We start from the raw sequence: 17,103 nt of genomic DNA, 5'->3' as shown, positions 1-17,103 counted from the left end.
AACTACAACCTTGTGATTGTAAAATGGGAGAAAAGGCTGCAGGCCAGGCAGGGCGGCAGTTAAAGGCTTGCTGCTGAGCAGCGTCATGGATTTCTGTAAGGATCCTGGGTCGGATGTCAGGTAGGCTCAGACAGGGTCGGGCATCTGCTCTCAAACCAAGCCTCTGCCAGGCTCTCTCCTTACTGTAGATAAACATCTCAGGGAGGGCTGCAGCCTTCTCACACTGAGAGTCTGACCTGGAAGAGGGGTAAGGAGCAAGGAAGAAACAAAGTGATTATTTAGAAAAAGAGAAGGGAAAAGAAAAAATAATAAAAGACCCCAGTGACAGCTCTCTGAAATATCTGGAGTCAGTGCTTCAGAGAGCAGGAGCTGCCATCCATCTGACCAAGTGTGGAGAAGTCGGCGGGCAGAAGCCCAGATGGCATCCTGACGGCACACCATTGAAGAACTTCAAAAGTTTTAAAACTATATATTTTTTTTTTTTTACCCCTCAAAGTCCTGCAGCACTTGTGAAGCTCACAGAGCAAATGACAAAGCACAGGACATTTCACATACACAATACAACAGGCTAAGTACTTTTGCCGTGATTAATTTTCTTTCTGACGTCTCTGGAGGGGAAATTTTCCCAACAGCCCGTTTTTGCGGCAGGAAGGCAGAAGGGCTGGGGTCCTGCTTTCCTGGGGAGCCCAGTGCCTCGCTTCCCGCTGCTTCCAGCTTGGAAACCCAGGCTCATTTCACAACGGGCATCGGAGAGACTCTGCATGGGAGCAGAGTTCACCAGCCAGGATGCGAGATGACCCGGGGCGTCTTGTAGCATCGACCCACTCTGCCGGCAACGCGGCAAACGCCGCTCCTGCAGGCACCCAAAGCTGGATGCATGGCTGGGTACGAGCGGCTTTTTTAGGTAACTCTCCATACACACACACACAGAGTCAAACTTTAAATGAATCGGTAGATGGGAAGTCTTTCCAATCTTGCTCCCAGCAGGGAACAGGGTGTTGTGAATATGAACAACCACAAATGCATTATTGAAAAATCACAGCACTTGATTCCAATTTCCTTGTGAGAAAGACTCCCTGGAAAAATCCTGCCATTCTGCTCCAGCGGGTTGTTAGGACAATAGCTTTTATAACCACCACCTCCTCCTCGGGTTAAAAATAACCACCTTCTCCCTTCCAAAACCGTACAAAGTGTTTTTCCATCTTGCTTTTTTCCTTCCGTGTGCTGCACCTGGGCTTTGACCTGCCCGCCAGATGCAAACAGCTATAGCACGTCTATTCCTGATTTGATTCATTTATTCTAGTCAAAGAAAGAAAAGAAAGGTGCCCCCCTCTTGCTCTGCTGTGGAGCTCTCACCAGTCGGCAGCTTCCAGTTTCCCTCCCTGGGCTAGCCTAATTTTCTGCCCATTTTTTCCAGCCTCCATCCCTCCCTGCCTACGCTCCAGTGGGGGGAAGAGACAGCTCAAAGTCCATCTCCTCTGCCCCTCTTTGGCAGGACGGAGCAGACCGTGCCGAGGAGAGCGGCAGTCCCAGGGCCAGGCAGGAGGGGACTGCATTGCTTTTGAAGGTGCACGTCGTCTCTCCATGGCATCCTCGACTCCAAGATGAACTTCTCCCCGGCTTGGCATGAATACGGCTCTGTCTAACAGCAGTCAGAGCGCACTGAGGGGCCATTCGGGCTTTAAACCCAACAGTACTGATTATACAATAACACCAACTTCGACAACGCAGCAGGAGAATCGGACCCTGCCTGTTTCATCCTGCCCTGCACTATTTTCACAGACATGGCTCACACTGCCACAAGTGTTATCAAGTGAGTTCAGAAACCAAATGAAATCATCTCACTCCGAAACAGTCCAGTGTAGCACTGTGTATGTGGGATCACATGTAAATGCACTGTCTGCCTTAGCAGAAGCTCTGTACCTCAAAAGACTTCTCTGACATGTAGGGTATTCACAGAAAAGACGTGATTATATGCTCTCAATTATTTCTGAGTAACTACCCACAGAGATTAAATATAATGAGGAAGCAGATACAATTAAACAACCAAACATACGCCATGTCTCCTGCCTTATTGCAACCTGCAGCCATGTTCAGCTTAGTAATTCAATAGACCTTTTCTAAAAATAACCACCAACAGCCAAAGAGCTGTTCCACATCACAGGCGACTGCTTTTGAAAGAAAGCCTAGTAACGCCTTAACTCCAAAAGCTCTTGGGTTTGTGTACTGAAACACAAGTCTTTCACAACTCGCAATGCTGTGAACACTCCCTGATGGGGGAAGGGAGGGCTACAAGTGATCTGGGGCGTTTTCTGTATAACCTAAAATGATCTCCTTGCAAAGAACGGCCCCAAGTATCAGTAGTCGTACATGTAAAATCACCAAAGAATATGCCGATTCCTTCAGGGATTCTCATTATATTTTGCCAGCATTGCAGATGCGGGAATAGCAAATGAGAACACCTAACAAAACGGGCTCCCTTCAGCTCTGGGCGTCAGCTATCGTCACTGCATCAACGTTAACATGGTGGGGAGGGAGCAGAACCTCTTTATATCGGTTAAAAGGGAAAAAACCCAAGAGCATTTAATGCAGCAAAGCTCCACCGAGGAATTCTGGGGACAAACAGAGATCGATAGCTGTTTCGATCATAGGTACTTTTGCTTTTGTAAGTAATAGCTATTATTTCAAATGAGTACTGATTTAAGGACAAATTTTTGGTAACCTTGAGACCTGCGGGATTTTGTTAGTGAAATCACCGAGAGCTGGATTCCTTTCTTCGCTGCTACGGGAAATACGCAGCAGCCAGGGAAACGCATGCAGCAGCTGGGGAGGAACAGCACACCGACTGTAACTAGTGCAAACTTCTCATCGAGGACAGACGTGGCCAAGAATTTCCAAGAGGCCCCAAGGAGATACGCACCCACACACCGGGCAGCGCTCTGGGACATGCGTGCCTGTGAAAATCCCCGATGTGATTGCACTGCAATCTCAACAAGGAACAAAGAGATGTTTCATTTCATGCACTAAATCCCCTCCTTCCCCACCGCTAGCCATCTCATTCCCTAGCTAGTATTTCATTAGTGTAAGACATTCCTCCCCTTCTCCCTCCTCCACCCTTGTACTTACTTGCTGAAATTAAAGAGAAGCCGTTCAAAGACAAGGACAGGTCCTGTGCTGCTCAAAATTATGAGTGGCTGACCAGCAAAAAGGCAAAATATCGCACCGGTGACTGCTGTGCCCAGAAAGCTCTCCAACACACCCTACGGCAGACACAGGAGAGAAGTGAGTTCTACTGAATCACCCTTTCTATTAGCACTGTTGCAAGAAAATGAGTAGTTACATCAGCGACCGGGCGCGTGCTGTGTGCCGACATGTCCAAGACCAAGGGAAGACCATCTTCTGCCCTCTCCTGCAGCTGCACACCAAGATGGGTTCGTCCCACACAATTCACAGTTACTCAGGATAACCAGCAACCCCCCTTGTTATTTCTGAGGCCCAGAGTTTAATAACACTATATTATATTTTATATTTGACAAGGGGAGGAGAGCGTTTTCGAAGACCACTTAAAGGATTTGAGAACTCCTCGAACATCTCCCACATCTTTGACAGGAGAGATACACGTTCGCAGGGCTCTTCAAACAGACACGGCAGAGCATGGCTACAGGACAGCGCTGACATCCTCCAGGCCAACGGAGGGTGGGGTTTTTTTTTCTTTCTCCAATTGAGCAGACACTCTAGATAAACAAGATGCCTCTCTTTCAAGTAACTGTTTTAGTAAGTGAGACACAAACCAAACAAGGCTACTTCATCCAGCAGTCATGTGTTGAGACCCAAGTTCATCAGATGTCACCAGCAAGTAATAAATTCCATATTTAATGGGCTCTACAATTACCTTTGGCATGTGTGGCAAAACAGTTTCACTGGAGAAGGATAAAAAAGCATGCTTGATGCATTCCAACTATAGCTGGACAATATCTACTTTTAAAATGCAAAATGTGGATGAAATATAAATGGCAATAAAATGTGATTATTGACTGAGCGTGCATCCTTCTACAAAAATGGCCCAATTCGCTGGACCTTACCTTGTTTGCTCTTATGGAAACTAAACTGTTTACACTTGACTGAGTTTTAAAGCAACAACAAGAGCATCATCTTCTACCGAGTAAGACGTGCAGCCGTCGGCATCGCCCTCTCCCGGAATACTTACCCAACAACCAGGGGCAGATTTAAGCATAGGCCTATGCGCTTCGTTGTAGCCGTGTCTGAATCAGCAGCCTCATTAATACTGCACGTGCCGAGCAACCAGCAATTAATGGCACATGCAGAACCTTCTTTCCCTCCGTGATAAACTGCAGGGTTGGGGCTGCAGTTTTTCTGACTTATCAGTGGTAATGCGAAGAATTTAAGTTAAGTTTTGTGGCGCTCTTTCTTGGAAGGACCAAGTTACTGTTTACACTGAGGAAAGTATATTCATACTATCATATGTCAAACCGCTATGTTACTATGTAGAGCAGAAGATTTTTTTTTATCTACTAAATTACTAGCAGAACTTTCTCTAAAGCAATCATAAACTATTTTTCTGGCCACAAACGTGATCTCAGAATGACAGTGGTCAAGCACTGTTATTGCTGGGTAATTAAAGCAGAGCATGACAGCTGTGCAGAGAAGCAAAAGGTAAGGAAGGGTTAAGAGCCGCCTGTTCCTGACACACGTTCAGTCACCCGTCCATCTAGACAAGCTGCTGTAGAGCGGACAGAAACAACCTCGCCTTGGCAGGAGGTGACATCCTTGGTCCTTTCCATTCCTAAGTGCTACTGGCGATGCCCATCACTAACAGCCCCAGCCCTTGCAGGGACCAGTGCAAGGGAGATCTGCTTGCTGTGACGCCCTGCAGCCTTCATACGAGGGCTGCGCAGGTTTTTACAGGGGACACGGACGGGAGCCTACGAGCCTTTGCTTGCTGCCTTTGGGGGACTTGTGAGGATGAGACAATTGCTCTCAGGGCAAGGAACGGCATTCGCACAGCTGATCCCCTTCGCTCCTCCCGCATTACTCATGGAGAGGGCCCTCGTGGCCAGCGCATCTGGAATCTCTTTTCCCTGCATTCTTCCACGTGTCCGTAGCTAAGAATAGTGTCTTTTCTCAGAAACATAAAACTCTGAAGTGAGCTTTTAAAGAAATGTTGGCCGTGTCAGGCTCTCTGGGGCAGGCAGTGCAGGACGGGTGATTTTTAGTGCCTGACCCAGCAGCAGCCACATAATTGTTTACAAGAAACAAGCAGCACGAACTGTGATGTGGTAGCCCCCAAAATACTCTTCTCTATGAGGACAAAATGTCTTGGGGAAAACTTCTAGGTGCTGCTCCTCAGCTGTAGAAGCTGGCGTAACCTTCCCTCGCGTTTCAGAGTATAAAGATTCAGTGCAGCTCATGCTCTGAGATGTCTTACAGAAAACCATGCTTCCAAACTTCCCCACTGCAGGAATGCGCAATGGTTTGAGCAACACTTGACATGAACCTGGACTCCGATCCCACCGAGCAGCTCCCTGGAGGAACAACTCGAACTGGGTGCCTTGGGACGCTTCACTCCAGCTCTGATGATACAGGGGCATTTGAGCATGAAGAATGCGCAATTTTGCTCTTCTGTTGAAAACCTGCAGTCAAAACCCTTTCCAGGCTCCCGCAGCAGCCAAGAGACGTAATGCCTTTTCAAACAAGGATGGTGAATAAAGGTTTGTTGAAAGGAGATGGCAAAAGAAAAGCCAGTTGTGCCCAAACTCTCTTAACCTCTGATCCACCCGTGAACCGTTCAGAAAAACCGCTGGTACTTCCATTTTAAATCAGTACATAAATAAAAACCAGTAAATTCAACTGGTTGTTGTACATGAGAAGCAAGTAAGTGTTGAAGTGCACAAATTAGAAAATAATAGACGATGTTTTCCTGCATTGAGCCTTGGCTATGTTATGAACTGACTGGAGAGATTTGTTTTTTCTGGCAACTCAGTGATGATTTTCCTGCACTCTGCTCCACTTCTGTGAATTAAGTTTAATGGCAAAATGGCTACGGGGAGTAGGTGGCCGGAGGGCACATCCACAGACCCCCCCCCGCCCTGCTGTCAGCGCTCCTCTCTGGCTACACCCCCAACTCCCTCCTCACCGAGCACAAACCCCTGAGAAGCAAGGGACAAGCAGTCGACAGGATTTGTGTGTTGGTTCCTTCTGCTGCTTCCTGGAGCTTTTGTCACTAAGGGCTACGCTGTGTTTTTATTTGCTGCAGAGCTTCCCTGTTACCACAGCGGTATTCTTAACTGCAGAGCATCAACCGTTTCCCTTTTCAACATGGAGAATGAATCACTGAGCTCAAAACAGACTGTTCCTGCAGCTTTTGTCTTTCTAGGGACTTTTTTTTTCTCCAAGCAATAGGAAAACTCAGACTGGGTTTTACCTGCTGCAGAGAAAACTACGGACTAAAGGCAACCTGTGTCTTCTCTTCCTTCTATCTTCCCCCCCCGTTGTGTCTCCCCTCCTAGGCAGCTCACAGTCTCAGACATGCTTTGGCGAAATGAGACTGTCACGTTCAACAAATGAATACCATTTTAAATCAGGGGAAGGCTGCACACTCAGATGTTAATCCCATCGAGAAGGTTCGTGAGCTTCTTGGAAGAATAACCTCACGCCAGCATGAGAGATATTAAATGAAACACATTTATGCATCAATCCCTGGCAGATGGAAGAGAGCAGAGGGGTCCCCCAGGAGCACAGGGATCATCAGCTCTTCTCCTGGAGGCCTCCCTTCTTTTATCACCCCTCTCCCTCCCTGGTGTACGCTGCGGAGCCTGGCAGCAGAAAGTCTCCCAGGGAAAGAGGGGCAGCAGCAGAGAACGGCTGCAAACTATGAATGAGGCCGTGCACGGCCACGCCGCCAAGGAAATCGGGCAACGCCAGCAAAAGGCCTCTGGGGAGGCTGTCTCTGCTGGCCCCTTCGCTGCTGGAGACAGGGGCCAAAGGTAGGGACCTCCTCCCCTTGCAGAGCCGGTGCTGGTGATCCAGCAGCCAAACCAAAAGACAGCAAATGCACGTGTCTTACTCCAACAATATGACCAAGTGCAAGCAACGGGACTGTCACTGCTTAATGGGGCAGCAGTTTTACTGTTTGTCAAGATGAATGACACATTTTCCAATTTCCTGAAATAGAAGGTGCTTCTTTTTTAAAAAACCATTAATTTTTTTTTTTGGTGAGCTTTAAGAAACGATACTGTCAATTTCAGTGGCAGAAAAATATTTTGCTACTTGATAATAAATGTTCATGGGATACAAAGGTAACAGAAAAGACTTTTGGACACAATAAAGTGATTATGTGCACTGAATTTGGAATCAGGTAACCTTTCCCCTTCCTCCCCCTACTTTAAAGACTGTACCTCGTACAGATGCAGAGCAGGCGGACTTTGCTCTGCTACTCAGTGACAGAAGAGGGATGCTCACTGGTGGATCCTGGAGGCCTTTCCATTCTCTACTTCCATTTGCTATTATTTCTTTTCAACGTTTTGCATCATGCATTTGTTTGCATGACTGCTGTGGAGCTGAGTTTCGGAAGAGGTAAATTGTATTTGTACAGGGCAGAGGGAAGTTTGGCACTCCACCAGCTACTGAATCTTATTCGAGCCTGTAATTTACCACAGGGAAGTGCAGAGCTCCAGACAGGTGCCCCAGGCTGCACTGAATCTATCTAAATACAACCTCCTATGTTTTCTTCCTCTTCAAAAAGCCAAAGGAATATTAAAGTGTACTGCTAGAGCATAATTCTGCTCCAGTCAAACACGAAGGACCTACAGCAGTGTTAATACAGGTTCTCTTTCCTTTAGACTTCATCTAAAACTGAGCCATCCTTTGAAGCCCCTACTTTTGTCTTCACTGCTGAACCCGCCTGACTCTGGATATGCAATATGGTTCTTAGGATCTGATCTTCCACTATGACAAAATTCGTCTTACTGAAGAACTTGCATTTTTCTCCTGTGTCACATCTCCTGATTTACTCGCTTTCCTATGAATCTTAGGATTTTCTTTTCACTAGAGAGGCAGAAGTCCAGGGATTGTAAGAGTCACGCAGAGGATACAGTGCTATGCTCTGATGACGTGGAAAGTCTGAATCAGACTTAGTAAACTTAATTGGGCTGAAACGATACAACCGAGACACAAACACAGAGTAGATCAGCGGAATTTCGCTATATAGAAGGAGCAAGGACCTTCTCTGTTGCCTGGCCATCTTTCAGACACCATTTAAGGTAACCGCTTGTACATTTTTTCAAAGGACAGCTGTCCAACAGCAGAGAAAGCAAGCCAGCTTTCAGTGGAAACACAGGATACCTCTACTAGTTGTACCCAGAATTCAAGCTTTGTCGGTGGCCAAACACCCCTCTGACTGTAGGTAGCAAAAGGCAACGTATTTGTCGCTTCTGAAAGCTCTTGCTAACCTGCATGTTTTCCGTAGCGTCACCGAGTAATCCTCCAAAAGTGATAGCATTGGTCACTGTGGCCAGGTAGATGAACAGAATGGCTGAAAGGGCTTGAATATTTAAAACATCGTAGAAGTCGCTGGCGAAGAACGGTGCTTTCCTCTTTAAGTCTTTGATTAAGCCACCACAGAATCTGAAAAGACAAGCAAAAGAAGGCTCGTGCAAAATGTTTTACAGTGAAAGTCACCGAGATAAGTAATCGGAAACATTGCCAGAAATGAAGTATTATCTGAAAGGAGTGAGATCATCACGTTACATAATAGTCTTATTGCAGCTGTGACGGTCCAGGGATATCACTCAGATAATGTTGTAAAGAAAGATAATATCTTGAACATGTGATGCAGCTGGAAAGAGACAAACTTCAGCAACGCAAGCCCTACTTCTGCTGAAACAGACCGCTGAAGTTTGCAGTTCAGGAAGCTTGTCTGTTGTTTTTTTTCCCAGCTATACTGGTTGATACAATAAAATATATTAACTCTAGTTTAAATCCCTGACTACATTTCGCCACATGGCAGACACAATGGTTGGGTGAGCCAAACAATCCGCTAAATGGAAAAATGCTTCAAACTGTTAAGCAGAAAAGAACTAGCAGTAAAAACGCAAGTAAGTGAAATCATCTTGGAGAACAAAAGAGCTCCACTTGCAGACATATTCTTTCTTTACAATCACAGACAAGACAGTATTTCTCTCTTATAAACTCCATGTGGCTCTGACACTGCCAGCATGAAAAATGTTTCTGTTGTGCCTCTTGCTCCCTTGTACACAGTTCACCACCGACGCCAGGCCTGTTCAGACACTCTGTACGCAGAGAGGTACGCGGCAGATAGGCACACATTACTTTCCGACCCAGACTCGGGTTGTATGGACCGCCTTGTACACACCAATGTGTACGTTCAGACTTTCAGACTTTTCTCCTAGAATTTAGATATTCTACTAGAAATTAAAAAAATTTAGAGGGCACAATGCCACCACGAAAACCTGTGTATTGACCCTGAAATGCTGAGCACACTGTTTTATGGCCACCTGAACTGCATTCCCGCTCTAGTGCACTTTTACGTGGCATACACGCAGAGTAATAAAGCAGAGAGTAAGGCCTCGGGCTCTGTTATCTTCTGTATTTCTGTCCCATAAAAGCCTTCACCTGCGCAATTCAACTACAACACGAATGTCTGCAAAAGGGAACGTCTCTGCTTTTGGCTAAACCACTTCCAGCAACCCGAATGGCAACTGTAGCTGTACCTGCCACGTTTACATCCCTTACAGTTCGCCTAACTTCACAGACTTTCAATAGCCAACACCTACCTGGACCTTCGTTCATTTTTGAGTGCCTCATTTAAGATGCTTCGTAATTTGCTGAAGCTGGATGTTCAGAACCCCTCAGACAGTCTCAAGCTGGGCACTAAAAACCCCAGGGCACGTTTTGGGGTCACAGCTCAACCTGTGCAAACAGTACGTCGGGATGGAAAGCAGAAGGGGCGAAACGGTTCCTCAAGGGAAACATTGCCACCTTGCTCGGATCACTCCAGGCGCACCACGCTGAGCCGCGCGTTACTGACCTGCCAGTTCGTTGCAGTTCTTCGCAGTCCCCGTGGCCCCCGCCCCCGTGTCCTCCATCATGAGGCGTGTCTCCATTCATCTGCAGATTTTCTCCACCGGAGTACATGTTTTTCCTAGGCAAGAAGGCAAGCCAAACTGAGGCTCACGGCATCGCCTGACAGCTCCGCAAAACATCATCCACGCACAGTTCCTCCAAACAAGTGTTACACAGCCTTTCCTGAAGCCAAAGGAGACTAGAAGGCTGACCTGCCGGCAGCCAGAGTGGAACATGGCGTGTTAGAAAGACCAAGCAGAACCCCAAAGAGTCTGGATAACCCCTATGTACCTTATTATATGCCTACAACATCACCTTAAAGGGTACAGAATTGCGAGAACATCCTCCCTCCAGCTATTGAGAAAGGCCTGAAAATACCTCTAGTGCTTTCTAAATACAGACAGATAGATGCAGGTCTCTCTGCAGCTGCTCAGTAAACCTGATGTTCCCAACGCACCGGCTCTTCCCATCACCTTTTCAGAACCGATGCACACTGTCCTTCATCGCAGAGCTAAACCTGCCCGTCTCCTGCTATTACCTTTTATCTGAAGAAGGAAGAGACTTGGGGGGCTCTATCCTGATGGCTGGATCCCATTCCCCAGGGGGGAGCACAATGACTTCATCCAGAAACTCATCGATGCCAGCGATCAGGTCCTGCCGGTCCTTGGCTTTATAGGCAATATCATGGAATACCTGCAAGGAAAAGAGAGACTCCGTGTAGAAGAGGTTTGCATTTTCTGTAGCCCAGACTCCAGAGGCAGCTACCGAGTTTTATTCTACAAAACCAACTTATTCATTCTCAAAAACCTCTCAGAAAGTATCAGGACACTTGGCACAAGGGTGTGTGAACCTCAGGAAAGCCCCTTCCTTTGGTTGGTCATTTAATGATAGAGATTCTTTTCTTGCAGACTTCTTTCTAATTTTTAGCAAAATATACATTACTAACCTTTTTAAAAATGTTACTAAAGCAATTATCCATTTCTTTTATCCAAAAAAAGTGTTTTCCTATAAATAAGGAGTTTCAATTATACTTTGAGAAGACATTTTTACAAAGCCGCAAAAAAGTGTCGATCCTCTTCTCCTACCTACTTCAGTCTATCAAAAAATAGGTTAGTTTTCAACCCTGTGACATAGAAGCGATGACAATATTTACTCAAAAATAATAACAAGCAGCACAAACTAGTTTTACTGAAAGGCCTAGTATTACTGATGAAGAGCAAATGAGAGGAGAGAGGAAAAAGAGCATTAATGCCGAATTTTACAGAAAACTTTTGGACTACTTGGAGCGAAGGTGGACCAGCACACGTGACAGAGTTAATAAGAACAGTCAGTGGTAGGAAGGAGGACTCTGGGGCTATGGAAACTAGGCCACTGCTCCAAGCAGCGGAATGACAGAAAACAGAAGAGCTGAGACCGGGCGAGCAGTAATTAAGGGAACCGTACGAGAGCAAAACAACATAAGGAGAAAGCAAGAAACAAACATCATGTAAATCAGCCCCAGACGCACAGAACCCAAGGGACAGTGGAAGAAAGAAGCCGTAAATGAATATTGAAAGCCCAGTCATCTCATTGAGGTGTATGATTAGGGAGTAATTGCTAGCTACTCATGGATAATATGTAAGCGCTGCCTGAATGAAAAAGTGCTCTGGGATACAGCGCAACACACAACAGTATGTCCTGGGTGTAACCATTTCTGCGGTAATTACCTGGAGCGTGGCTGCGGGCTACTGCGGTCGTGGAATGCGACACAAGGCGTACACCGCGACAAGATTAATTCAAAGATTAGTTCGTAGACTATTTGAAAGAGTGATTGCTAGCAGGAAAATACACACGATGGACAAAAACTTCCTATAGTCACGCTCTGATAAAAACATGAAGCCAGATGAAATAATTATGTAAACAGATGGAATTAGGAGGTGACATTTGCATATTTCAGCTTTATGTGTATGCCCATTCCCGTCGACCACGCTGGAGGAAAGGACATCATTATTAGCTAATGAAGTGGAACCTGGGAGCACCCATTTCACACAGGAGATGTCAAGACACCTACCTCATCCGACATCAGAGTGGCGATGGCTCGGCCGATCTCATGATAGGACTTCGCTTTGCCCTTCGGTCCCAGTAAAATGAAGAGAAATCTGACAAACCAAACAGATCGTTCCCATTTAGGATAGCAAAATGGATCGCTTATTACTTAATACAATACCTAGACAGAAATTCAACTTTAAAAAGCTGTGGCCCTTGTTAGAGATCCAGAGGCTGCCAGTGGCCTCCAGCTAACTTGGGAGTAGAGGTTACACCCTGCAGCCCATCATGTTCACTCAGACAAGCAAGACATTACCCAGAGTTTTTCCTCACAAAAAGCCTTAAAAGCAGCCTTGAGACCACGATGGCCAAATGCTATCACAGCCCTACGCAGAAGTCACTACCATCCAGCAACCTAGACTTCATGGAAGGACATTCTTCCAGTGCCCAGTACCTGGAAGTCAGCTATGCACGATGGATGCAGCTCCAGCGCAGAGCGGTTGAGAATCCATGCCCTGTGCACCACAGAAAGCCCATCCACCTGCATGGCGATTTATTTGATCATATGTTACTGGCTCCTGGTAGCTGTTCAATCCTTGTATAAGGTATCTGCGTTAAACGTTTCCCTAGTCCTGTTCCAGTGCCTTTTACGTGACAATAGCAGTGATGTAACTGCTGCTAAACAGCCAGGAGGGGACGGAAGAAGATTTAAGGATTGCTCACTCCGCACAGCTCCGAGGGCAGTGACACACCTGAGCACCCTCTGTGCACAGGACGGACCAAACGGGGCCGGCACAGCGGCAGGCACAGAGGTAAGAGGCTATTAACCATCCACATTGCTCACTGTAAAGTACGTTGCTCCCCTGAGCTATCAGATAGCGCTCCGCGTGCTTATTAATGCTCTGCTGGGGCTGAGATCTCTGCTACGGTTCAGCACCCAGAGCAGCTACCCACATGCGAAGGGAAACCATTAATCTAAAATAGGGCTTTAGCTATATATAATTAAGCCCAGCCTGTACGCCCTGAATTTCTGCTCCGAGTATAAAATACATACCACCAGAGACCTGTAAGCCCATCTGATGGGACATGGAAAACGGATGCTTCTGCCAATAAAATTGTCTAGCAGTTGTGCCAGAATAATGGGAACGCTGGTGAAAGGTGGCTGGGTTTTCCAACCTCTTAATTGACACTCATTAGAAAAAGTTTTAAGTACGGCCTCAAGGTTGGATCTTCAAAGGTACCTAGATCCTCCCGGCCCGGAATGAAAAATGTAAAAACCAATATATAAAAAAAAAATACCACCATTCAAATACTACTTAATTCAGGAAAGACCCCAAGCCTTATCTAGACACTCCCAGTTCCTAAACTAAGTTTCATATGCAAGGCCAAGGTATCAATGCTGAAATGGTAAAAGCCATTACCTCCTGTAGAAATACTCTTACTTTAAAGTTGATTTCCTGCTGTAGACAGGTGCCAGGCTGGCAGCTACTTACTCGCACAGCATCTACGGCCTTGGCTGTAGAAACACAAGCTTCCTATAAATCCCCTGTTCAGATCTGTCCCAGAAAAAAAGATTTGGTTCATGGCTATGGCATGAAAATAGATCTGTCTTCATGCTCACCTCTTCGCCTTGCGGACTGGCTTGTTGAGAAAGCCCTGTTACTTCTGTTGATCGTCTCGCACAATGGCCAACGTTCGGTGGCCTGTGGGATTTCAATGGAGTCCATCATACCTCCTATAAATCCCCTGTTCAGATCTGTCCCAGAAAAAAAGATTTGGTTCATGGCTATGGCATGAAAATAGATCTGTCTTCATGCTCACCTCTTCGCCTTGCGGACTGGCTTGTTGAGAAAGCCCTGTTACTTCTGTTGATCGTCTCGCACAATGGCCAACGTTCGGTGGCCTGTGGGATTTCAATGGAGACCATCATACCGGTCAGATGGTGCCGTTTCAAGTGTTCAGCCTGAGCTGGACTCTTAACTAGTGACCTTGAGATAAAAGTCTCTCTCTCTCGCACGCACATCAACTCATCCTTGCAATTAGCAACAAAAGAAGTCATGTGGCAGGAGACCAACTTCTCCATTTCACCTAATTTAGCAAAGATTGGGAATTATTGGGGCAATTTTCAGCAAACTCCATATCAGCATGTGTTTCAAACAGAAACACTAATAGCTGCTCAAAACAACTTTAAAGCTTCCTGAATTAAGCCTTTTTCCAATTACAGCTGTACCTTTCAATCAGTAATGGAAAATAAACACACTATAACCTTTGGAAGGTTGTCTCATCTAAAACCTTTTGCATTACTTCCAGTGTGAATTTGGGTTAGCTTCAACTTCCAGTGATAAATTTCGATTGTCTCTCACAGCTAGCTTGAAGAACCCTCGATAATTAAATTCCTTTAAATATCCTCCCCTATCGATCCAGTCACCCGTAGCCATCTGTCAGTTAGGCTAAGCCATTTCAGGCTTTTCTCCTCTCTTCAGTCACTTTGACAGCTCTTCTGTGAACCTTCTCTGATGTACCAGTGTCTTCCCCAGGGAAATCGTCCAAGAGCTGGCAGTGCAAATATATAGATGAAATAATCTGTGGCTACTCAGAAACTTTACGTGAACCTGCTTTCCTTAGAAAATGAAGTTAGGAGCACTGAGTCAGGGGACAGGACTTCAGGTGTGGACAAGCACGGGAAGTCTTAGGAAACATGGCAGGATGACGGGGAGAGCCGGGATTATTGCCATGGTGGAGGGAAAGGACATGGCACATACTTCTAGGAAACCAGGTTTCAGCAGTTCCAGCACCGATGGAATAATCCGCTACACCCAGGGACGGCCCCAGCCCTTTACCTACAGCATCACCCAGAGAAAACCGGTACTCGGAGCACAGCTCTTCCATCGGCGCTGTCCCTAGAGGGAGAAGCTGACATGGGGCCAAGTTAAAGCACAGACGACCGGATTGCTCTGGGCCATGGAGACACCCTCTTCGTTATTCGTCAACCTTTACTGTTAAGTATACTTTTTCTCAAAAGCTGCTGATAAAATGTGAAACACAACAGGGTTGAGAGGTGTGACACCTCACCAGAAGTACTTTTCCCCTTACAAGCATTGTAATAAGTATTATTTTAGCTTCCTAAATCAAAATATCATGAGGTACTAGGTCAAATGTCTTATAAAGTATAGTATATCCAAACAAGTACTTTCTATTTAAAAAAAATCTGGAGTCCTATTAAAAAAAGGCATCAAGTTAGTAGGACAGGATCCATAAATACGTATTAATTGGCATTACTAACAGTACCATTTCTTAATCAAGTTCTTCATGAGGTTTTCACGTGTTTTACTTAAGGTTCACGCGGAGGTGACTAAGCCATACACGCCCAGGTCATGTCCTCTGCTCTCCTCCTACCTCCTGGAACTTTCCCTGTGTTTCACGAGTTATTGTAAAACAACATTCAAGACAAACTGTTCCTCAGCCAACTCTTTTAAAACTCTGGGATGCAAATTATCCAAATATATTAATTTAAAAAAAAAGTTTCATAACTTCCGAAGTTGCTGCTCGGCATTCTCCTGATTCTCCAGGGGAACGAGACATTTTCATAACCATCTTCTGAAGTAATTACATCAGCTGGCTCTCTTCCAGTGCGTAACAGAAGTACCTGAATGCTCTCGCATTTACTAAAATGTTCTTGAAAATGAGCAGTTTGTGACACTTTCTAAATACTTTGTCCTGACTGATTCAGCTCAGAGTTGCCTTCAGCATGTAGAACAAGACCTTTTAAAGGGCCAGATATTATAAACACACAAACACTAATGTATTTTAGTGGTTTGGACTAGATTATGTTTGCATGCATTTAATATCATTTAGTTATGAATACTTCCACCTAAGAAAGCCCTCACTTCGAGTTGTGACGTACTCCTCCCTCTTCATCTGCTAAGAAGAAAGCAGCACAGAATTCCTCTCTGCTGCACACAACACATGCTGAGTTATCAAATGTCCATTTCTGATACTTAACACTGCTAAAGATGCTTCAGCGCAGGGAATGTGAGGTTTCACCTCGTATCACTTAGCCCAAAGTCTCTCTGAAGTAGTAACAAAAGTCAATGTTTCTCCTGAATGCTCTGGGCAACAGCTTACAGACAGGGCTGACAGCCCTCAGTCCCAGGATACCTGGTCTTGAACTTTGTGTGACAGCACAGTCAAAGCACTCAAAATCCTTTGCTTCCAAGCTGATAACGAGCCAGAAACTCAGTAATTTATTATTCTGTTTTACCTAAAGCACTATTCCTCCTGTCGTTTTTGCATGCTTTACCCTTCTTAAGCAGATGATGACCACCGACTATGTACGATTCACCTTTTAATCATACAGACTATGCACCAAACCCAGTAAGAATAAATTCATTCTCACAGATGAGCAATTCCAATTTGAACTGGACAAACAAGCCCTGGCCAACGCATTGTAAACCCAGCCAATGCACCTAGATCTAGGTAGCACCACAGCAATACTGCGTACAAGCCCAGTAACCTAGGGTTATGGACCTAACAACCTGCCACGAGTGAACCAACCCTCCTGGACCTTGGCGGGAGGTGACACCGGAGGCTGCGGGGCAGAACTTCAATCGAGGTTACCCAAGGAGGCAACAAGGCTTTACGTGCTGCACTTCTGAGAAATTTGGCTAGAAATCTCCATGAAATCACATGGCGAAGAGCACACTTAGGAGGTGGGGAGTGAATACAACACAGACAGGCTCCAAAGTCAGTGCAGCACTAACATTTTGCCATCCATTTGGGACACCCTGCGAGAAATATGTAACGTCTGTGACTATCAAGTTCCCATATGAGGTAAGGGTCGTGGTGAGAACTGTCCCAGGACCAAGCCTTACCATGGTCTCTTTGCAAGCTGACCATCAGTGCAGGAGACAAGGTCATCCCGTGTCCTGTCCTGTCCCCCTGCCACTGAAATAAAATAATAATTAAAAAAAAAAAAAA

The 17,103-nt window shown here is 45.8% G+C and overlaps 1 protein-coding gene across 1 annotated transcript in view; it reads right to left on the bottom strand.

Annotated features, from left to right (window-relative positions):
* Window positions 1-17,103, bottom strand: part of SLC4A4 (solute carrier family 4 member 4) — a 205,418-nt gene that overhangs the window by 37,743 nt on the left and 150,572 nt on the right. The window contains exons 9-13 of the mRNA XM_009288809.2: window positions 12,152-12,239; window positions 10,640-10,794; window positions 10,067-10,180; window positions 8,469-8,643; window positions 3,127-3,260 (exon numbers count right to left, since the gene is read on the bottom strand). Coding sequence (XP_009287084.1) covers window positions 3,127-3,260; window positions 8,469-8,643; window positions 10,067-10,180; window positions 10,640-10,794; window positions 12,152-12,239 — 666 coding nt within the window. The remainder of the gene's footprint in view (window positions 1-3,126; window positions 3,261-8,468; window positions 8,644-10,066; window positions 10,181-10,639; window positions 10,795-12,151; window positions 12,240-17,103) is intronic.

Source organism: Aptenodytes forsteri, unplaced genomic scaffold, assembly GCF_000699145.1.
Source record: "Aptenodytes forsteri isolate BGI_AS27 unplaced genomic scaffold, ASM69914v1 Scaffold221, whole genome shotgun sequence".
Taxonomy (NCBI): Eukaryota; Metazoa; Chordata; class Aves; order Sphenisciformes; family Spheniscidae; genus Aptenodytes; species Aptenodytes forsteri.
Note: the sequence above shows the minus strand (reverse complement) of the source record. Positions and strands in the feature narration are given on the sequence as shown.